Source organism: Salmo trutta, chromosome 4, assembly GCF_901001165.1.
Source record: "Salmo trutta chromosome 4, fSalTru1.1, whole genome shotgun sequence".
NCBI lineage: Eukaryota > Metazoa > Chordata > Actinopteri > Salmoniformes > Salmonidae > Salmo > Salmo trutta.
The window spans coordinates 26,513,661-26,537,796 of NC_042960.1; the positions used below are offsets into that span (position 1 = coordinate 26,513,661).

General features: G+C 46.3%; 1 protein-coding gene across 1 annotated transcript in view; it reads left to right on the forward strand.

Annotated features, from left to right (window-relative positions):
* The window catches only part of LOC115193008 (rho guanine nucleotide exchange factor 18-like), a 39,351-nt gene extending 24,633 nt beyond the window's left edge, over nucleotides 1-14,718 (forward strand). Inside the window, exons 11-16 of the mRNA XM_029752013.1 lie at nucleotides 973-1,043; nucleotides 1,250-1,435; nucleotides 3,945-4,066; nucleotides 5,631-5,816; nucleotides 6,045-6,252; nucleotides 14,139-14,718. Coding sequence (XP_029607873.1) covers nucleotides 973-1,043; nucleotides 1,250-1,435; nucleotides 3,945-4,066; nucleotides 5,631-5,816; nucleotides 6,045-6,252; nucleotides 14,139-14,143 — 778 coding nt within the window. The 3' untranslated portion in view covers nucleotides 14,144-14,718. The remainder of the gene's footprint in view (nucleotides 1-972; nucleotides 1,044-1,249; nucleotides 1,436-3,944; nucleotides 4,067-5,630; nucleotides 5,817-6,044; nucleotides 6,253-14,138) is intronic.
* The last annotated feature ends 9,418 nt before the right edge of the window (nucleotides 14,719-24,136 follow it).

Sequence of the window (24,136 nt, forward strand, 5' to 3'; positions counted from 1 at the left end):
GGAAGTTAAAGCTTGGTTGCAAATGGGCCTTCCAAATGGACAATGACCCCAAGCATACTTCTAAAGATGTGGCAAAATGGCTTAAGGACAACAAAGTCAAGGTATTGGAGTGGCCATCACAAAGCCCTGACCTCAAACCTCAAAATTTGTGGGCAGAACTGAAAAAGTGTGTGCGAGCAAGGAGGCCTACAAACCAGACTCAGTTACACCAGCTCTGTCAGGAAGAATGGGCCAAAATTCACCCAACTTATTGTGGGAAGCTTGTGGAAGGCTACCCAAAACGTTTGCCCCAAGTTAAACAATTTAAAGGCAATGCTACCAAATACTAATTGAGTGTATGTAAACTTCTGACCCGCTGGGAATGTGATGAAAGAAATAAAGCTGAAATAAATCATTCTCTCTACTATTATTCACATTCTTAAAATAAAGTGGTGGTCCTAACTGACCTAAGACAGGGAATTGTTACTATGATTAAATGTCAGGAATTGTGAAACTGAGTTTAAATGTATTTGGCTAAGGGGTATGTAAACTTCCGACTTCAACTGTAAATGCCTTTGAACGTTGTATGGTAGTAGGTGCCAGGCACACCGGTTTGTGTCAAGAACTGCAACGCTGCTGAGTTTTTTACACTCAACATTTTCCTGTGAGTATCAAGAATGGTCCCCCACCCAAAGGACATCCAGCTAACTTGACACAACTGTGGCAGGCATTGGAGTCACCATGGGCCATCATCCATGTGGAACACTTTCAGCACTTTGTAGTCCATGCCCCAACGAATTGAGGCTGTTCTGTGGGCAAAGGGGTACTCAATATTAGGAACGTGTTCCTAATGTTTTTTACTCTCAGTGTATGCTCCCTTTTTCATTCTCTCTCGCTCCCTCTTGCTCTCACTATTACTCGCTCTTTCTTTTGCTAACTCTTTTCCTCTCTCTATTCTCCTTTCTTCGCTCTCCTCTCTCTTCTCTCTCTTAGTTGTCGACACACAGAGAGGCTCTTCAGTGAGGAGGAGGAGGCTCGAGCAGCCAAATTCAAAGAGTTCCAAGGTAACTAACGACGGAACGTCAGACAGTCAGACAGACCACCTATCTTTGTAAAGTAGTGTAATGTCGATGCTAGGCCATAAGGGTTTACCCATGCACCAGTCAACAACATTCACATTTGCTAAATGTTTCTCTTCCTTGTATTCCATTTCTTTAGGTGAATCTGATCATTGAGAACTCTATTCTTCTGTCCCTCTCTCCTCTCCCAGATAGTCTGAGCCAGAAGGATGGCCAGATCGTGGCAGGTCTGACAGAGAAGCTGCAGCTGTTTGCAGACATGGCAGAGTCCGTGGCTGGTCTTGAGGATATGGCCTCACGCTCCCATCTGCTGCTGCGTGGTGACGCCTCAGACCTCCACCAAGGGGAGACGCAGCTCAAGGGAACCATCACTGAAGGTACAACAGACACAACACGTGCAGTACAGAATACAATACACTGGCTTTTGTTATAGTGTATAGGTTTTTGATCCAACACAAGACAACAGATTATTAATGTAATTCACAAATCATTCAGACTTTTGTTTGTGTTACATACAGACACCCAACCAGTGGCGGTTTTAGCATGTAAAACTTGGTAGGGCAAACAAAAACATTTTTACTTTTGAGATGCATGCCAGCAAACCCACTACACAACACTAAACAATACATTAATTGCACTATAACTGTGACAAACGGTGGCCAAACGCTGTTAGGACCTAAATAAAGCTGTCCCAACAGCAGTCCTTACCACTGCTACACCTGGCTATCAACAGAGCCTTGTCTGGCAGCAAAACAGTTCATTCAGCCTCATTTACTGCCTTTAAAAAAAACTGCTGATATGGCTGACTTGCTTAAAGAAATATGGTTTCTACTGACAATTGAGATGTACAAACTATGGCTTAAGGGTACGAGGAGCGGATAAGAGGCAATCCGTAATTTCGATTAAGACATTAATGAGCGAGCTAGGACGGATGTAGTCAATATAACTATTTGTTCAGCACTTTTGAAATGTACAGCGACAGAATTCAAGAGCATGGGCCTTCTTACAGTATTCTCCCTGTACACCAAGTCAGAACCGTATGATAAATAAAGGGGGCATATAAGCAGACAGTGAAAGCTCTTACAATATTCAATGATTACATTTCTCTAAAACAGGCCATAGGCTACATGTGCACCACCAAGTCAAAACAGTAGGTGAAATTAGGAGGGGAAACGGGACCAAATTATTAGGGTGAGGCACATCGGCAACTAACAGCTTATTACACAACATACACTTAGTATTACTTTCTTAGCTACAGTATACATATATCCCTGGCATATTACATAATTTATGCAGCAGCATACAAGACATTTTTGGACTCAGGAAGGTGGCGCGGCAGTCCTACGTGGGCAAATTTTGTCCTCAAACTTTGTTATCAAAGCCCGCCATTCTCTGGATTTATGGTGCTTTCAAGACAACTGGGAACTCTGGAAAAAAACAAGGTTGAATCGTGAATGACGTCAGTGATCTTCAGGTCAGAGCTCTAGAAAGAGGCCCTAGTTCCTGACTTGCAATTCCAAGTTGGATGACCGTTCAAAACGTATTTTCCCAGTCGGAGCCCGTTTTTTTCCCGGGTTCCCAGTTGTCTTGAACTGAAATCAGATTTTCCAGTTCTGAGGTTCCATCTGTTTTGAGCCCGACAGAAGTCATGCTGGATTGACACCATGGCCAATGTTGAATGTTTATCTCTATAAGCTTGGAAAAGAGACCCTTAAACCAAGACTTGGGACCACACATCACTCCACTGAATAGCAGGCTAGTGATTGCTTTGCAATGCTTGCAGTTAGCCACTGATTCCTTCCAAACCACTCATTGTTGAATTTGCAATTTCCAACTTGTTGTGTAATGTTTGTCCAGTGTCCGATGAATACCAATACGTTTTATCTATAATTTCTCTTCATTATTTCTCTTCATATGACAAGGATTAAAAAGGATTTGCCAGTAGATTGTCGACCTGATTCATGATGATGACTGCTAGCTTGCTAGCTAAGATTTTGAAATATGATGTTGACATGATCAGTCCAATCAAAGCTGCTGTAGATATAATGTGATTTGACGTCATTTTATGTGTGGCCAATGACCTTGAGCCTTCGTGGATGGGCACTTCTAATGTAACTCTATGGCAGCACCCAAGGTGATTGACTTTTCGAGCTCTACCCTTAGATTTGTCAGTGACGTAGTGTCCCCGTGAGTGACAGAACACTGAGCCAATCACAGTGCAACTAGAGAACATTACCAACCCCTACACTCCGTATTTTCCGCTGGCTTGCCCCATCACCACAGAAAGCACTGAGCTAGGCTGAAACACCTGCATTTTGGAGCATTTATGCAGCTTTATTAACCCCCCCAAAATTTACGTTGTTTGCAAACTGATATGTGACACGTATTAATGTCAAAATAACATGCAAAACAGGCATCACCCCCCCAAAAAACATTATATTACGGATTGCAACTGTACCCAACTGTAAAAATAGTAGGGTTAGCTTCGTCCTCACTACTCTTGTTCTTTCTTAAAACATTATTATTAATCTTTCTTTCTACCTGCCTCCATCTCGCTCGCGCTCTCCAGTGGAGAACCTTCAGAAGAGTAAGTCCCCTCCACCTGCCTGCCCTGGTCTACATGTGCACTATCACCATTGTATTCCCATTAGGGCTGATGCAATACCAGAAAATATTGTGTGCTATAGCTTAAATGTGACTTGGGATGTCATCATAAGGATGTTTGTTTCCAACATTAGGGCTGTTTTCCTAAAGAAGTTAAGTGCGCTTTGTGTTTTGTTTCCTTGCCACGATACTAACGATTATTGCAATACTGGTATCGTCCCAGCCCTAATTCCCATAGTGTATTCAAGTGTGTGTGTGTATGTGGTGTGTTTGTGGTGTTAGAAGGCAGTGTGAAGAAGAAGAACTACAGTGGAGGGGACAAGGCCAGAGACAGGAGCCAGAGAGCCCGCTCTGACACCCAGCTCAAGGAGATTCAGGCCAGCCAGGCCCTGGAGCAGCCACCGGTGGGTCACACACACACACACTCACTCACGTTAACAAACACAGCAAAAATGGATGAGAAAATGTCTTGAAAGGACAGACAGCCACAACTTAAGTTCCAGGGTGACCAGGGCAACACACTCCCTGTCCCCACAACAGGGCCAGCAGTGTAGCTTATGTTGACTAAACAGTGATAAGAGCATCACACCAGGTCATTCAGAAATGTTCTTCAGGGCTACTCTCAACCTGAACGGTTAGTTAGGTAGCAAACTGTACCAGTATTTCCAGATAAATAGATTAGATGACCCAGTATTCCGAATGGGGACAGAACAAAAGCTATTTTATGCTGTCATTACGTAGTAATGAAAGAGTAATCCATCCACCTGACATGTGTGGCATATCAAGAAGCTGATTAAACAGCATGATCATTACACAGGTGCACCTTGTGCTTCGGACAATAAAATACCACTCTAAAATGTGCAGTTTGTTCACACAACACAATGCCACAGATGTCTCAAGTTTTGGGGGAGCGTGCAATTGGCAAACTGACTGCAGGAATGTCCAGCAGAGCTGTTGCCAGTAAATTAAATGTTAATTTCTCACCATAAGCCGCATCCAACGTCGTTTTAGCGAATTTGGCAGTAAGTCCAACCAGCCTCACAACCGCAGACCACGTGTAACCACCTTAGCCCAGGATCTCCACATCTGGCTGCAGGATCATCTGAGACCAGCCACCCGGACAGCTGATGAAACTGTGGGTTTGCACAACCAAAGAATGTCTGCACAAACTGCCAGAAAAAGTTTAGGGAAAGCTCGTCTGTGTGCTCAGCGTCCTCACCAGGTTCTTGACCTGACTGCAGTTTGGCTTTGGTGGCCACTGGCACGCTGGAGAAGTGTGCTCTTAACGGCTGAATCCCGGTTTAAACTGTACCGGGCAGATGGCAGACAGCGTGTATGGCGTCGTGTGGGCGAGTGGTTTGCTGATGTCATGGTGGGGTTATGGTATGAGCAGGCATAAGCTACGGACAACAAACACAATTGCATTTTATCGATGGCAATTTGAATGCACAGAGATACTGTGACAAGATCCTGAGGCCCATTGTCGTGCCATTCAACCGCTGTCATCACCTCATGTTTTAGCTTGATAATGCACGGCCCCATGTCACAAGGATCTGTACACAATTCCTGAAAGCTGGAAATGTCCCAGTTCTTCCATGACCTGCATACTCTCACAGGTGTACAGTCCCATAGTGTTTAAACCTAGAGTTGTATTTTGATCTTCTCTTTCCGTTCCCGTCTCGGTCTCCCTAGTTCTTTGACCTGGTGTTGATGCTGTCTCAGACTCTACAGCCTGCAAGTGAACAAAACAACACTACTCACTCATGTTTCCCTAGATACCCTCAGTAACAACCTCTCCACATCCACTTACATGCTCATACCAGCATGTGGCTCTGCTCCAGCCCTGTGTGTGTCTGTGTGTGACTGGGCCATGAACAATCAGTCTTCCACACTCTGTGACCACAAGCCTCATGCTTTCCAGAAGTTGACCCACGTATCTCCTCCTCTGCACCGGTCTCCCCCCTTTAGGCCATCATCACCCAGCAAGACAGCCACATCAAGCTGCAGCGCACCTCCCTCACTGAGCGTGCCTCCTTCCCCGGCGGTCACCGCGGCAACGTGCTCCTGGAGCAGGAGAAACAGAGAACGCTGGCCCTGCAGAGGGAGGAGCTGGCCAGCTTCCACAAGTTGCTATTATTGCACCGACAGGAGCAGGTGGGACACAGTCAAAATTAGATTTATGGTCGCCCTCCAGGTCGTCTTCATTACTATTGCACTATGTAGATCATTAAATCTCATAATACTAGTAAAAGGGAACCACATTAAAACGATCGTGATAATTCCCGCCAAAACAAGACGACCTCAAACTCACCCTATGACTTTTACTTAATGCAGTATTATTCCAGTCTGCATTTAGTCAAGTTGAATCTTGTTTCTACCCAGGCTCGTTGGGAGAGGGAGCGGGAGCGCCACCGGTTGCAGGCAGAGGCCGCAGAGGACAGGCTGAGGCAGAGAGAGGAGGAGTGCAGGAGGCTGGAGGAGAAGAGAGAGGAGCTGGAGAGACAGAGGGAGATGTACCAACAGGATCTGGAGAGACTGAGGGAGTTGACCCGCGACGTGAAGAAGGAACGCCTGGAGCAAGACAATCGAGGTGGGTGACAATGTTTTTATTTAACCTGACAAGTCAGTTAAGAATTCTTATTTATAATGCCGGCCTACTGGAGAACAGTGTTCAGGGGCAGAACTACAGATTTTTACCTTGTGAGCTTGGGGATTCAATCCAGCAACCTTTTGGTTACTGGCCCAACGCTCTAACCACTAGGCTACCTGCCGCCCCTAACACATACACACAATCACATGCATACACACACACACAATCACACGCATACACACACTTATACCCTAGATCCGTGTGAATTGCGGTGCTATCCATACCTGCACATGGCTTACATGGCTCAACCCTACAACTCAATGGTGGTTCCCAATGAAAGCTTTTGAAGTTGTCTGGTGACCTACCAAGTGAACAAAACCAAATTCACCAAGCCATAACCTAAAAAGAGTGGTTGGCCCTGATCTGCCATTTTGGAAGTTCACACTTCCCTCTTCTCTCTTCCCCCTCACCTCTTACCCCATCCAGCAAAGAAAACACTTCTTCTGTGTTTCAGTGTTCACTTTACCCTCTCCCTGTGCCAACAGCAGAACAGGGCACACAGATATTGTGGTTGTGAATGTGTATTTCATGCCTGGGCAAGATAAGGCATGTCCAGACTGCTGTCGTATGAGAGAGACAGGTTAAAGTGAATCAGCCATTACCATGCTCCTCCTTCCCTCCCTCACACCCCTGCCTTCCCTTACTCCCTCCCTCACTGCCCTCACCCCTTCCCTCTCTCCATGCCCTCCCTCCCTCATCCCCTGGCCCTCCCTCACCTCCTCCCTGCCCTCCCTCAGTCTCCTCCCTCACTTCCAGGATCTGATAGTATGGGCAACATTGATGGGGGTGGGGGCTACAAAAAAATCTGAATCACTGTAAGTCAAATTGTGTCGTCGTCCGTAATGTTGCAGTTTTCAAGCAACTTTGCTGCAATTCGACACATTTTGCCATGGGGTGGATCGAAGATTTAGCAATTTCATAACTAATTTCATGCAATTCTACTCATTTTGCTATGGGGCGAGAGAATAATTAGCAGTTTTACTGGTAATTTCCTGCAATTCTACACATTTTGCCATAGGACGTGGATTTTTTTTCCAGTTTTTAATATATCCGAGTGAGAGTGACTAACAAAGTCAATGGGGGCCCCCCGGTTGGTAATTCGACCATGATTACTGCAAGTTTAGATAGCAGCATACCATCCTGCATCCCAGTGCTGGCTTGCCTTTGAAGCTAAGCAGGATTGGTCCTGGTCGGTCCCTGGATGGGAGACCAGATGCTGCTAGAAGTGGTGATGGAGGGCCTGTAGGAGGTGTTCTTTTCTCTTGTCAAAAAAATATCCCAATGCCCCTGGGCAGTGATTGGAGACATTACCCTGTGTAGGGTGCCTTCTTTTGGTTTGGGACGTTAAACGGGTGTCCTGACTCTCTGTAGTCACTAAAGATCCCATGGCACTTATCATAAGAGTAGGGGTGTTAACCCCTGTGTCTTGGCTAAATTCCCAGTCTGGCCCTCATACCTTCATGGCCACCTAATCATCTCCAGCTTCCAATTGACTCATTCATGCCGCCTCCACTACTCTGTAACTATTCCCCAGGTCGTTGTTGTAAATGTGTGTGTTCTTAGTCAACTTACCTGGTAAAATAAGGGATAAATAAAAAAAGAACTTACCAATCTAAAACATTTTTGCTGACATGGGCTGTCAGTGACTGACATAACAAGAGGCAAACTGTTGATGGCCAACCCAATTTTGAAATTGCACCTTGTGTATTCTGTTGTTCTAACTCAGCAGTAAGTTGAGACCCCAACTGAGTTCCTGATATAAAACATGCATGGGTTATATGCATGGTCCAATATGTTAAAATAACATCATTTTTACCTATATGTTATTGGACTAATTTCTGGAGGTGAAAATTATATGTCAGCATAATTTTATTTCATACAATTTGGAGAAGAATGTCCTTTCAAAAAGTCCTTCTACATAGAAATGATCCTGGCGAGGACCCCGGAACCCCTAAGCAAGAGGACTGGAATTAGTCAAACTCACAGTTTAATACATGTACAAAATTCTCCTCTGGCCTCCCGAGTGGCACAGTGGTCTAAGGCACTGCATCACAGTGCTAGCTGTGCCACTAGAGATTCTGGGTTTGAGTCCAGGCTCTGTCGCAGCCTGCCGCGACCGGGAGGCCCATGGGGCGGCGCACAATGGGCCCAGCGTCGTCCGTGTTAGAGGAGGGTTTGGCCGGTAGGGATGTCCTTCTCCCATCGTGCACTAGCGACTCCTGTAGCGGGCCGGGCGCAGTGTATGGTTGCCAGGTGCACTGTTTTTCTTCTGACACATTGGTGCCGCTGGCTTCCGGGTTAAGTGGGCATTGTGTCAAGAAGCAGTGCGGCTTGGTTGGGTTGTGTTTTGGAGGATGCACGGCTCTCGACCTTCGCCTCTCCCGAGTCCGTACGGGAGTTGTAGCGATGAGACAAGACTGTAACTACCAATTGGATACCACGAAATTTGGGAGAAAACGGGGTAAATGTTTTATGATTTTTTATTAAAACATAATAACAATTATCCTCTTTCCCAAAAACCATTATGGTCATTACTTTTTTACATGAAAGGGGAGGACAACTTGGCCCCACAGACAATCAATCTGAGATCGACTTAAATTTCAGTCATGGTATTTTTTTGTTGCTTTAACCCCTGCCTCTCTCTGCCCTCCCTCACCCTCCTCCCTCTCTCCCGGCCCTCCTTCCCTCATCCCCCTCCCTTCCTCTCTGCCCTACCTGGCCTTTCTCCCTCACCCCCCTTGTACTTTCCCTGCCCTCCCTCCCTCCCTCAACTTCCTGGCATCAGCTAAAGATTATATGGAAAATCATCAGCCCTGAGCTAGAGGCTCTGAACAATGTGTTACTGTGCAGGAGAAAGGACTTGAATTTGTACTTAACTGACTTGCCTAGTTAAATAAATAAAATAAAAAACTGTAGGCCACACTATCTACCAAGAGAGATTTCATCTATATTTTTCGTAGCCATATATTTACCACCACAAACCGATGCTGGCACTAAGACCACACTCAACGAGCTGTGTAAGGCCAAAAGCAAACAAGAACATGCTCATCCAGAAGCGGCGCTCCTAGTGGCCGTGGACTTTAATGCAGGTACATTTAAACCCGTTTTACCTCATTTCTACCAGCATGTCACAACCAGAGGAAAAAAACCTCTACACCACCTTTACTCCACACACAGAGACGCCTACAAAGCTCTCCCTCGCAATCCAGTTGGATAATCTGACCATAATTCTATCCCCTGATTCCTGCTTACAAGCAAAAACTAAAGCAGGAAGTACCAGTGACTTGCTCAATACGGAAGTGATCAGATGACGCGGATGCTACGCTACAGGACTGTTTTGCTAGCACAGACTGAAATATATTCCGGGATTCGTACAATGGCATTGAGGAGTATACCACCTCAGTCACCTGCTTCATCAGTAAGTGCATCGATGTCGTCGTCCCCACAGTGACCATACATATCCCAACCAGAAGCCATGGATTACAGGCAACATCCTCTCTGAGCTAAAGGTTAGAGCTGCCGTTTCAAGGAGCGGGACACTAATCTGGACACTTATAAGAAATCCCGCGATGCCCTCAGACAAACCATCAACCATCAGGCAAAGCGTCAATACAGGGCTAAGATTGAATCCTACCACACCGGCTCTGACACTCGTCGGATGTGGCTGGACTTGCAAACTATTACGGACTATTAAGGGGAAACTCAGCCGCAAGCTGCCCAGTGACGTGAGCCTACCAGACGGGCTAAATGCCTTTTATGCTCGCTTCGAGGCCAGCAACACTGAAGCATGCATGAGAGCACCAGCTGTTCCGGACGACTTTGTGATCACGCTCTCCATATCCAATGTGAGCAAGACCTTTAAACAGGTCAACATTCACAAGGCCGCAGGGCCAGACAGATTACCAGGATGTGTACTCAGAGCATGTCCTTTCTAATTGACCTGGCCCGGTTATCCTGGAAAGATATTGACCTCATCCCATCAGTAGAGGATGCCTGGTTATTCTTTAAAAGTGCCTTCCTCGCCATCTTAAATAAATTAATACATTTAGAACCAGGAACAGATATAGCCCTTGGTTCACTCCAGACTTGACTGCCCTTGACCAGCACATAAACATCCTGTGGCGTACTGCATTAGCATCGAATAGCCCCCGTGATATGCAACTTTTCAGGGAAGTTAGGAACCAATATACACAGGCAGTTAGGAAAGCTAAGGCTAGCTTTTTGAAACAGAAATTTGCATCCTGTAGCACAAACTCAAAAAAGTTCTGGGACAATGTAAAGTCCATGGAGAATAAGAGCACCTCCTCCCAGCTGCCCAATGCACTGAGGCTAGGAAACACTGTCACCACCAATAAATCCACTATAATTGAGAATTTCAATAAGCATTTTTCTGTGGCTGGCCATGCTTGGCTACCCCTACCCCGGTCAACTGCCCTGCACCCCCCCCCACAGCTACTCGCCAAAGCCTCCCCCATTTCTCCTTCACCCAAATCCAGATAGCTGATGTTCTGAAAGAGCTGTAAAATCTGGACCCCTACAAATCAGCCAGGCTAGACAATCTGGAACCTCTCTTTCTAAAATGATCTGCCAAAATTGTTGCAACCCCTATTACTAGCCTGTTCAACCTCTTTCGTATCGTCTGAGATTCCCAAAGATTGGAAAGCTGCCGCGATCATCCCCCTCTTCAAAGGGGGAGACACTCTAGACCCAAACTGCTACAGACCTATACCTATCTTACCCTGCCTTTCTAAGGTCTTTGAAAGCCAAGTTAACAAACAGATTACTGACCATTTTGAATCCCACCGTACCTACTCCGCTATGCAATCTGGTTTCAGAGCTGGTCATGGGTGCACCTCAGCCACGCTCAAGGTCCTAAACGATATCATAACCGCCATTGATAAGAGACATTACTGTGCAGCCGTATTCATCGACCTGGCCAAGGCTTTCGACTCTGTCAATCACCACATTCTTATCGGCAGACTGAACAGCCTTGGTTTCTCAAATGACTGCCTCGCCTGGTTCATCAACTACTTCTCTGATAGAGTTCAAATCAGAGGGCCTGTTGTCCGGACCTCTGGCAGTCTCTATGGGGGTGCCACAGGGTTCAATTCTCGGGCCAACTCTCTTCTCTGTATACATCAATGATGTCGCTCTTGCTGCTGGTGATTCTCTGATCCACCTCTACGCAGACGACACCATTCTGTATACTTCTGGCCCTTCTTTGGACACTGTGGTAACTAACCTCCAGACGAGCTTCAATGCCATACAACTCTCCTTCCGTGGCCTCCAACTGCTCTTAAATGCAAGTAAAACTAAATGTATGCTCTTCAACCAATCGCTGCCCGCACCTGCCCGCCCGTCCAACATCACTACTCTGGACGGTTCTGACTTAGAATATGTGGACAACTACAACTACCTAGGTGTCTGGTTAGACTGTAAACTCTCCTTCCAGACTCACATTAAGCATCTCCAATCCAAAATTAAATCTAGAATCGGCTTCCTGAATCGCAACAAAGCATCCTTCACTCATGCTACCAAACATACCCTCGTAAAACTGACCATCCTACCGATCCTCGACTTCGGCGATGTCATTTACAAAATAGCCTCCAACACTCTACTCAACAAATTGGATGCAGTCTATCACAGTGCCGTCCATTTTGTCACCAAAGCCCCATATACTACCTACCACTGCGACCTGTACACTCTCGTTGGCTGGCCCTCGCTCATACTAGTCGCCAAACCCACTGGCTCCAGGTCATCTACAAGTCTTTGCTAGGTAAAGCCCCGCCTTATCTCAGCTCACTGGTCACCCTAGTAACACCCACCCGTAGCATGCGCTCCAGCAGGTATATCTCACTGGTCACCCCCAAAGCCAATTCCTCCTTTGGTTGCCTTTCCTTCCAGTTCTCTGCTGCCAATGACTGGAACGAACTGCAAAAATCACAAGCTGGAGACTCAGACTCACTAGCTTTAAGCACCAGTTGTCAGAGCAGCTCACAGATCACTGCACCTGTACATAGCCCATCTGTAAATAGCCCATCCAACTACCTCATCCCCTTACTGTATTTATTTATTTATCTTGCTCCTTTGCACCCCAGTATCTCTACTTGCACATTCATCTTCTGCACATCAATCATCCCAGTGTTTAATTGGTATATTGTAATTACTTTGCCACCATGGCCTATTTATTGCCTTACCTCCCTTATCTTACCTCATTTGCACACACTGTATATAGATTTTTTCTACTGTATTATTGACTGTATGTTTGTTTATTCCGTGTGTAACTCTGTGTTGTTGTATGTGTCAAACTGCTTTACTTTATCTTGGCCAGGTCGCAGTTGTAAATGAGAACTTGTTCTCAACATGCCTACCTGGTTAAATAAAGGTGAAAATAAAATAAATAAAAATGTGCGGACCAGCTGGCCGAGTCTGTAGTACCTATATGTTTCAACCAGACCACCATAGTCCCTGTGCCCAAGAAAGTGAAGGTAACCTGCCTACCGCCCCGTAGCACTCGTGTCTGTAGCCATGAAGTGCTTTGAAAGGCTGGTCATGGCTCACATAAACACCATTATCCCAGAAACCCTAGGCCCACTCCAATTTTCATAAAGCCCCAACAGATCCACAGATGACACAATCTCAATCGCACTCCACACTTTTCCTTTCCCACCTGGACAATAGGAACACTTATGTGAGAATGCTATTCATTGACTACAGCTCAGCGTTCAACACCATAGTGCCCATAAAGCTCATAACTAAGCTAAGGACCCTGGGACTAAACACCTCCCTTTGCAACTGGATCATGGAATTCCTGATGGGCCGCACCCAGGTGGTGAGGGTAGGCAACAACACATCTGCCACGCTGATCCTCAACACGGGGCCCCTCGGGGGTGTGTGCTTAGTCCCCTCCTGTACTCTCTGTTCACCCACGACTGCATGGCCAGGCACGAATCCAACACCATTAAGTTTGCTGACGACACAACGGTGGTAGGCCTGATCACCAACAACGATGAGACAGCCTAAAGTGAGGAGGTCAGAGAGACCTGGCAGTGTGGTGCCAGGACAACAACCTCTCACTCAAAATGAGCAAGACAAATGAGATGATCGTGGACTACAGGAAAAGGAAGGCCGAACACGCCACCATTCACATCGATGGGGCGGTAGTGGAGCAGGTCGAAAGTTTCAAATTCGTTGGTGTCCACATCACCAACAAACTATCATGGTCCAAACACACCAAGAAAGTCATGAAAAGGGCAGTACAACACCCTTTCCCCATCAGGAGACTGAAAAGATTTGGAATGGGTCCCCAGATCCTCAAAAAGGTGACCGATTGCATCACTGCCTGGTATTGCAACTGCTCAGCATCCGACCGTAAGGTGCTACAGAGGGTAGTGCTTTACAGCCCAGTACAGCACTGGCGTGAAGATTCCTACCATCCAGGACCTATATACTAGGCGGTGTCAGAGGAAGGCCTTGACTTGGTATCAGTACCTCCTGTATATAGCCTCATTATTGTTATTTTCATGTTACTTTTTAAAACATTTTTTACTTTAGTTTATTTAGTATTTATTTAATATTTTCTTAAAACTGCATTGTTGGTTAAGGGCTTGTAAGTAAGCGGTAAGGTCTACATCAATTGTATTTGCCGCATGTGACAAATATGATTTGATTTTAGTCTTCCTGGGGTTCGACACGCAATTTAAATAACATTACAGACAAAATCATTTACAGTTTACATTGAAAGATGAGACAATAGGGATGCAAATTTCTGTCAATTTTGCTGCAGACTAACCGACCCTCATTAACTGTTATTTTTTTTCCCACAGAGTAAAATGACATGACCTATACAAAATAAAAGATGGAGGTGCTTTCCGTTCATTCCATGCACCATGGAGCTCCGCTGACTATACCTGTTTCGGATTATCTTTGGCGCTGCATTTGAGGTGCTGTCAATTCCAAGGTGATGAATCCCGGCCCAGGTTCGGCATTGCATTCGCTGATGTCGGCATTCGAAACGGCTTTGTGAAGTGATAACCTATATTTAGAGGCTTTAATAGGGCCTAAATTTCATTAAGGCTATGGTTTTGATTCCTTTGATGCATTTGATTTATCAACATAGAATTTTGCTGTATTGAGAGACAATTTTCTTTGACGATTTGAATAAAATTTATCAGACATTTCGTAAATTGAAATGCACATTTTTACTCCTTTTTAGCACCCTGGCAGATTAACTTGACTAAATAAAATAATGGTTCCCCTGATAACCTACTCCTGTGTGAATTGCATGCGTACGAAGAACAAACATTTTCATTGAGAAGCAGCCAATTGTAAAACCTTTAATTTCATTTTCTAAATTAAAACATTTGCTATTTCAATTTGATATTAAAGGCTTTTTGAAATAAATATTATACAATTTTGCATATCCTATTCTTCAAAAACATTTTTCATGAATATGCAAAAAATGAATGGTTTTGTTTATTCTAATACTCTCAATAAGACAATGACAGGAACAATATTTGGCTACTATTATCGTACAATATATGGTAATTTTAACAACACTGTATTAACCTACATACAATATAGCCTAGTTTTAATATACATTAATACATTAATAGTCCCCTGTTTTCAGAGGGACTGTCATCCTTTCCGCAGAGGAGATGTGTTTGCAGGAGCCTGAATGTGATGGGGTATATGTTGAAGATGGACACCTTTCAGATGACATGGTGGTGGTTGCTCATTTTAGGGTTGCCAAGACATACTTGATCTCTGTCATTATTTGCCAGTGGTTTTCTGGGAGCTCGAGAGTCCTGGTCTGATGCAGCTTGGTGACTGTCCGGTTGGACAACACGTCTGTCACTGCCCACCACTGCTCCACCAACCTCTCAAACATGTCATAGACCGAGTTCCAGTGTGTCTTACACGACTGGATCAAATCAAATGTATTTGTCACATACACGTGTTTAGCAGATGTTATTGCGGGTGTAACGAAATGCTGAGAGACAATTTTGGGGGGGTGTGACCAATCTGTGCTGACCAGTTCCCGGCAGCACATCCTCAGCATCTCCACCCCACCTGAGAGAAAGGAGCGACAGTGCCACCTCAACAATGCCCTGAGGCACTGTGCGGTCACCCACAGCTGGCGGTGATGGTGGCGCTTCAGGTGCAGCCGGTGGGAATTGAACCACCATTGAAGTGGCCGGAGATGGAGGAGGCCCAGGGGAATCAGCAACGAGGCCGCTATCAGCAAGCACAACAGGTGTTGTCAGGGCGGATTCCACCAGCCCCTGCCGAAAGTGGTCGAAGCAAGATAAGATCGCCTGAACCCTTCTGGTGGGCAGGCGTGCTCTCACCCTCTGGGTGGGTGTTAGACAACTCTTCTTGTCATTTACAGTAATACCCAGCCCGCCGATATGGGTCAGGAGCATGTCTCTGTCTGACAGGACCTGTGTCCTGGTCGGGGCACAAATCAGCCAATCGTCCAGGTAATTGAGGATCAACAATCCTCGGACGTGAGAGGTGCCAGGACAGCGTCCATGCACTTTGTGAAAGTGAGGGCTGCCAAGGAGAGGCCGAAGGGAAGAACCATGAATTCGTAAGCCATCCCTTCGAAAGCGAATCGGAGGTACTGCCAATGAGCTGGGTAAACAGGAACATGGAAGTATGCATCCTTCATGTCCAGCGTAAAAAACCACTGGGACCACAAAATAAATGGAGTAGAACCCACCTAGCCGTTCTATCCTGGGGATAGCACCCTTGTCCAGGAGTGAGGAGATCTCCAGCCGCAGGGTTTTCTTCATTTTCTTCGTGGTGACACAAAGGCCCCTGAAGGACGGGGGCCGGCACCAGATTTGGAATCGGTACTCCTCGAGCATTGTGGACATCACCCAGGGACACTCCATAGCCTCCTCCCACTTCGAGGCCAGGGAAGGGTGCATCAGGAGTCCTGCCAGGGCCCGCCTCTCCTCTGGCGCCCCGACCGCATGGGTCCCAAAGGCACGTCCTTATGGCGGTGACGGTTGGCAGGTTGTTGCTCCACCACACTCTGTGACCCTCCCAGCTGTCGTCCCTCAGCACGAGGCGATGGGGCAGGAGAGGAACCTCACGGTCATTCGACGGTCCATCTGCCTTGGACCCGGGGCCAGAGGAGGCGGCATGAACCGTCTCAGGGTCTCCCGGTCCCTACAACTACTTATCGGTCTGCTCCAAAATGTCATCAACCCTTGGGCCAAACATCAGCCCAGGGGTGATGGGGAGAGTGGCAAATGTGTTCTGGAGAGCAGCTGGCAGATGGGATTTGGTCCAGCCAGAGTTGGCCCTGGGAGGTAACCACCTGCGACATGGCCACATCCCTCTGGAGCAGGGAAAGCAGGCGAGACAACTCTATCGCTTCCCAGAGGAGCTCCTCTGTGCCCTCCTGCAGCCGAGGCAACAGAGTCTGCAGGTAGGCCTGCAGCAGCATGATCACGTTGGTAAGGCGGCCAAGAGAGCAGAGGGACCCATATGTGGCTTTCACGTCCGTATCAAAGACTCAGGAGGGTCCCAGCTTCAGTCGCAGGTTCCGCCCTATAATCTCCCAGTATGAGAGGACCATGGCAGCTATCATGGTGTCCATGGTCGGGTACTCCCGGAGGCCAAGTGACTGCGCCCGCAACATAACTCCATGGTCCAGTCTCTGCTGTGAGTTGGAAGCGCTCCCTGGCAGAGGCCCAGCTTTCCGCAAGGCCTCACGGAACTCAGCAGAGATGTGGACAGATGGAGAGTCACCACTGTCCACCAGTTTGATGTCCAGTGCAGTGGCTACCCGAGTGAGTAGGCTCCTCATAGCCTTTCGAGACGCTGGGGGTGATGAAGCTCCGCTGCCGGCTTCTGATGGCCTGTCAGACTGGTATCCCCGCTCACGGTGGTGAACAGTGCCAGCATCGTCCCCCAGAAACAGCCTATCACTGGCCAACAGGGAACAGCTGTCGTCACCATCGAAGCTATCAACCTCCTGACGCAGGGCATGCGCCCTCCGTTCAAGGTAGTCCCAGCGGTCCGACTCCTGCCCCCGTCCAGGACTGGCAGCAGATGGGCCCTGCCTGCGGTGGCTCCGACCACGCTTCCTGGGAGGGGTACTGGGCCCAATAGAGGGACTAACAGCTTGCTGATGCACCATTCCTGAGGGAGGGAGCTCGTTCCCAACCTGAGCCTGGCTGACCCACTCGCGCATGGCCTCCAATCCCGCCAGGCGCATGCGTTCTGAGAACACCACACAAAACAGGCATCCAGTAGGGTGCTCCACCGCCCTCTCAGCGTGGCTCAAACCCAGGCAATGCATACACGAGGTATGCAGATCCCCAGGGGGATGCCACCATCACACCTGTCACAAAGGGAAGCCATAAGCTCAGCCAAGCCAACAAGGCCAAGGAGCAGGGGTCCGGCACTCTGGGAAAGCTTATGTTGTGACCCGCTTGGAGGAATAGGAACCCGGTGAGGGATAAATTACCCAGTACCTCTGCAAAAAACAGGGAAGACCTGTGTGGGAAAAGCAGGCAGACAAAAAAAAACAGCAACCAGGTAATGGATTTAATATATTTATTTTTGTTTTACGGCAACTGCAATATTACCTAGCCTGTTTAATGTCCAAGCAGTAAAAACAGCACCATATGAGTTACCATATGAGTAACTCCGTTAATTAAGGAACTCCAAAGTTAATGTCTCAACGTCGTGGAAAGCCCACCACTATACTCTTACACTCTGCAGGGGAAAGAACAAGAAGAAAACAAACCTGCATGGTAATTAGTAGAGAATGTTAAAGCAATTCACAACACACACATAGAACAAGCCAGTCGGCAAGTTGTGTAAGGTAAATTACAGTGTGTGGCAGCAAGAGCCACCATACAAATGGATGCACACAGAGTCGTAGTGTAATGCTAAGGAAACACAAGTACGACAAACCACGGGCGGAAGATACAGATCAACCGCGCGCAGCGAGTAGAGCACTCAAGATGAGGGGCTGGCCATGTGGCCGGCTGCTCCAGGCTGCAAACAGCCGGTGAGTATACTTCTACGCAAGATATTACACTTACCAGTGACTTACCAAGCGAACTTCAGAAAGTTTGTACCTCAAACCATACGGACGTCCGCTTAGAAAATGAAAGAAAATGTGTGTTGCGGCCATGGGGTCTATATATAGAGGCGGACCCCAGCCGTGACACAGCTGTACACAGGAGTAAATCTGTAAATCCTCTCCTCGGATGTATCCCTCCGCCGCGGAGTGATAACAATTTATTGGAGTGATCCAATATAGTGAAACATAACATTGTATTGCTAAGATGCTCAAACTTAACTTTATAGCTACACTAGCTACACAGGATAAACTTTATCCCTCATGCTGGCCCTGACCAAACCGGTAAATCGCCCCTCACTATAGCTGCACTTCTCCACATGGCCAGAAGTGGTCTTCTTCCCTTTTAATGCTCTTATGCTCATCCTTGAAAAATATCATAAGGTCTAAAATAGACACCAATGTCGACATACGGTACAAACAATTATCTAGGCTAAGTAAATAAACAAAGTGATTTTTTTGATCTACTGTTCTGCTAATTAGCTAGCTAAAGTGTAGTCAGTGGCTAGCTAAGAAAGAGAAAAGGGACACAAATTAATGGATTGGGCACAGAAGTTCTCTGGGCACAACGGTCTCTGATAACTCTGGTGAACGGTAGCTGACAGTGTCGGCTCGAGATGACGTGCAGGACTTGCTGAGATCTTCTCTGCTGAGGTTTTGCTGAGGTTTTACCGCTAGGTTTCATGGGTATTATGACGCGCCCACTGTGTCGGTCTATGTACACTGAACAAAAATATAAATGTAACATGTTAATAAGTGTTCCATGTTTCATGAGCTGAAATAAAAGATCCCAGAAATGTTCCATACTCACAAAAAGCTTATTTCTCTAAAATGTTGTGCACAAATTTGTTCACATCCCTGTTAGTGAGCATTTCTCCTTTGCCAAGATAATCCATCCACCTGACAGGTGTGGCATATCAGAAAGCTGATTAAACAGCATGATCATTACACAGGTGCACCTTGTGCTAGGGACAATACAAGGCCACTTGCTAAAATGTGCACTTGTCGCACAACACAATACCACAGAGTCATCAAGTTTTGAGGGAGTGTGCAATTGGCATGCTGACTACAGGAATGTCCACCAGAGCTGTTGCCAGATCATTTTATGTTAATTTCTCTACCATAAGCCGCCTCCAACGTCATTTTAGAGAACAGAACTTCAACTTTCTGGATCACTACCTAGATGTGCCTGTGGTCCTGTCCAATGTAGGTGGACACACACACACACACACACACACACACACACACACACACACACACACACACACACCTGTTAGGATGTACCTGTTATAGTATGTACCTGTCCAAGGTAGGTGGTCACACACACAAACCCCCATTAGGATTCAGTGTGTGCAGGCTTTAGTTACAGCCCAACACTAATAATGAATGGATCATTGTCTTGAATTAAACAGTTTGTGTCCTTGTGTTCTTTCCAGGTTCTGTTTATCTGTACTGTCAATGTGACTGACACCATCACAAAGCCCCTGAGAGACCGCATGGAGATGATCAACATGTCTGGATACGTGGTCCAGGAGAAACTAGCCATGTGTTAATGTGTTACGAGATTAGATTTTTTTTTTATGTACCCCTTTTTGTCCATAATTTTGTCATTATTCAATTGGTAGTTACAGCTGCAACTCCCGTACGGACTTGGAGAGGCGAAGGTCGAGAGCTGTGCGTCCTCCGAAACACAACCCTGCCAAGCCGCACTGCTTCTTGACACAATGCACGCTTAACCTGGAAGCCAGCCGCACCAATGTGTCAGAGGAAAACACCGTACACCTGGCGACCGCGTCAGTGTGCATGCACCCTGCCCGCCACAGAAGTCACTAGAGCGCGATGGGACAAGGACATCCCGGCCTGCCAAACCCTCCCCTATCCCAGACAACACTGGGCCAATTGTTCGTCGCCTCATGGGGTCTCCCGGTTGTGACAGCCCGGTATCGAACCAGGATCTGTAGTTAACGCAGCTAGCACCGCGATGTAGTGCCTTGGACCGTTGCGCCACTCGGGAGGCCCTACGACATTAGATTCAATCAGACAGCTGTCTCAACATACAACGCATAGAGAAGACAGAGTCAACACATGCTTTACATCACAAAGCAAAACACCCACCCCATCTTACATCAAACATTGAGTCATTAACAATGTTTCCATCCAACTATTTTTAATTGAGTAAAGTATCTGTCGGATAACAAACTAATGACAGACCTGATGGAAACAGAAAATTGTGGACAGTTTATTAGCTACAGATGATTCATGATTCATGTTGAACTTCACAGGGTGGTAAAAATGCATGGTGATGAGCTTGAATCTCATTTCCAATAAATACTAAAGGTCTTAATTAGTGATGCACCGATATGACATTTTTGGCCAATACCGATATCCAATATTTTCCTTGCGGAAAAAAAACGATACCGATATTTAAGATTTTAGCGGCCTTGTAAGCATTCCAGTACAGTTAAATAGTTAACACACACACATGGATGCAGCGGTCTAAGGCACTGTATCTCAGTGCAAGAGGCATCACTACAGTCCCTGGTTCGAATCCAGACTGAATCACATCCGGCTGTGATTGGTCACAACTTAATTTCAGGTCACAACTTGCAGACTTGTTTACGTGCTGCTGTGCGTTTTGTTGCCAATCTTACTTTGCTACCTGACAACTTTACGGTTTTTACTTTTTAATTACCGTTTATATTTTTAGTTTTTCCCTCACTCAACTTATTTTCATTCAACTTTTTTCACTCCGGACGTTTTATCTGGACATGGTTCGTCAGGACTTCCAACAGCCGAAGCTAAGTAGTAACATTAACATGATGCCTTCTAATTGCAGTCGTTGTACTCATAATATACAGGAGAACGATCGCCTTACGGCGAGGATAGCTGTGCTGCAAGCCCAGCTTCAGACAAGGGTAATTTCAGTGTAGGCAAGGGTAATTTCAGTGTAGGAAAGGATGAAACATCGTCTGTGCCACCAGTAAGTACAGATAGTAACGTTAGTATAAATCCCCTCGCACGGTCCACGCAGCCGGACAACTTTCTCATGGCTTCTGGAGGGAAATGCTGTAAGAATGCTCAACTGGTGTCGCTCATTCAGCCGACAGAAACTTTCAACCGGTTCTCCCCATTAAGCAGCGAGTCGGAGTCAGAGGCCGAGCCTTCTCTGGACTCTACTCCTCCCGTTACGGGGTCTGAGACGCCGAAGCTTCCCACCATTAGCTCTGACAAATTGAAAACCCTAGTCATTGGCGACTCCATTACCCGCAGTATTAGACTTAAAACGAATCATCCAGCGATCATACACTGTTTACCAGGGGGCAGGGCTACCGACGTTAAGACTAATCTGAAGATGGTGCTGGATAAAGCTAAAACTGGCGAGTGTAGAGAGTATATAGATATTGTTATCCACGTCGGCACCAACGACGTTAGGATGAAACAGTCAGAGGTCACCAAGCGCAACATAGCTTCAGCGTGTAAATCAGCTAGAAAGATGAGTCAGCATCGAGTAATTGTCTCTGGTCCCCTCCCAGTTAGGGGGAGTGATGAGCTCTACAGCAGAGTCTCACAACTCAATCGCTGGTTGAAAACTGTTTTCTGCCCCTCCCAAAAGATAGAATCTGTAGATAATTGGCCCTCTTTCTGGGACTCACCCACAAACAGGACCAAGCCTGGCCTGTTGAGGAGTGACGGACTCCATCCTTGCTGGAGGGGTGCTCTCATCTTATCTACGAACATAGACAGGGCTCTAACTCCCCTAGCTCCACAATGAAATAGGGTGTAGGCCAGGCAGCAGGCTGTTAGCCAGCCTGCCAGCTTAGTGGAGTCTGCCACTAGCACAGTCAGTGTAGTCAGCTCAGCTATCCCAATTGAGACTGTGTCTGTGCCTCGACCTCCATTCCTGCCATTATTGAAAGAGATCGTGATACCTCACATCTCAAAATAGGGCTACTTAATGTTAGATCCTCACTTCAGAGGCAGTTATAGTCAATGAACTAATCACTGATCATAATCTTGATGTGATTGGCCTGACTGAAACATGGCTTAAGCCTGATGAATTTACTGTGTTAAATGAGGCCTCACCTCCTGGTTACACTAGTGACCATATCCCCCGTGCATCCCGCAAAGGCGGAGGTGTTGCTAACATTTACGATAGCAAATTTAAATTTACAAAAAAAAAAATGACGTTTTCGTCTTTTGACCTTCTAGTCATGAAATCTATGCAGCCTACAAAATAACTTTTTATAGCTACTGTTTACAGGCCTCCGGGGCCATATACAGCGTTCCTCACTGAGTTCCCTGAATTCCTATCGGACATTGTAGTCATAGCAGATAATATTACATTTTTTTGTGGCTTTAATATTCACATGGAAAAGTCCACAGACCCACTCCAAAAGGCTTTCGGAGCCATCATCGACTCAGTGGGTTTGTCCAACATGTCTCTGGACCTACTCACTGCCACAGTCATACTCTGGACCTAGTTATGTCCCATGGAATAAATGTTGTGGATCTTAATGTTTTTCCTCATAATCCTGGACTATTGGACCACCATATTATTACGTTTGCAATCGCAACAAATAATCTGCTCAGACCCCAACCAAGGAGCATCAAAAGTCGTGCTATAAATTCTCAGACAACTCAAAGATTCCTTGATGCCCTTCCAGACTCCCTCTGCCTACCCAAGGACGTCAGAGGACAACAATCAGTTAACCACCTAACTGAGCAACTCAATTTAACTTTGCACAATACCCTAGATGCAGTTGCACCCCTAAAAACAAAAAACATTTGTCATAAGAAACTAGCTCCCTGGTATACAGAAAATACACGAGCTCTGAAGCAAGCATCCAGAAAATTAGAACGGAAATGGCGCCACACCAAACTGGAAGTCTTCCGACTAACTTGGAAAGACAATACCGTGCAGTATCGATTGAGGAATATAAGAACAATCTGAAATTTCTTTTTGATACTGTCGCAAAGCTAACTAAAAAGCAGCATTCCCCAAGAGAGGATGGCTTTCACTTCAGCAGTAATAAATTCATGAACTTCTTTGAGGGATCATGATCATTAGAAAGCAAATTACGGACTCCTCTTTAAATCTGCGTATTCCTCCAAAGCTCAGTTGTCCTGAGTCTGCACAACTCTGCCAGGACCTGGGATCAAGGGAGACACTCAAGTGTTTTAGTACTATATCTCTTGACACAATGATGAAAATAATCATGGCCTCTAAACCTTCAAGCTGCATACTGGACCCTATTCCAACTAAACTACTGAAAGAGCTGCTTCCTGTGCTTGGCCCTCCTATGTTGAACATAATAAACGTCTCTCTATCCCCCGGATGTGTACCAAACTCACTAAAAGTGGCAGTAATAAAGCCTCTCTTGAAAAAGCCAAACCTTGACCCAGAAAATATAAAAAACTTCGGCCTATATCGAATCTTCCATTCCTCTCCAAATTTTAGAAAAAGCTGTTGCGCAGCAACTCACTGCCTTCCCGAAGACAAACAATGTATACGAAATGCTTCAGTCTGGTTTTAGACCCCATCATAGCACTGAGACTGCACGTGAAGGTGGTAAATTACCTTTTAATGGCGTCAGACCGAGGCTCTGCATCTGTCCTCGTGCTCCTAGACCTTAGTGCTGCTTTTGATACCATCGATCACCACATTCTTTTGGAGAGATTGGAAACCCAAATTGGTCTACACGGACAAGTTCTGGCCTG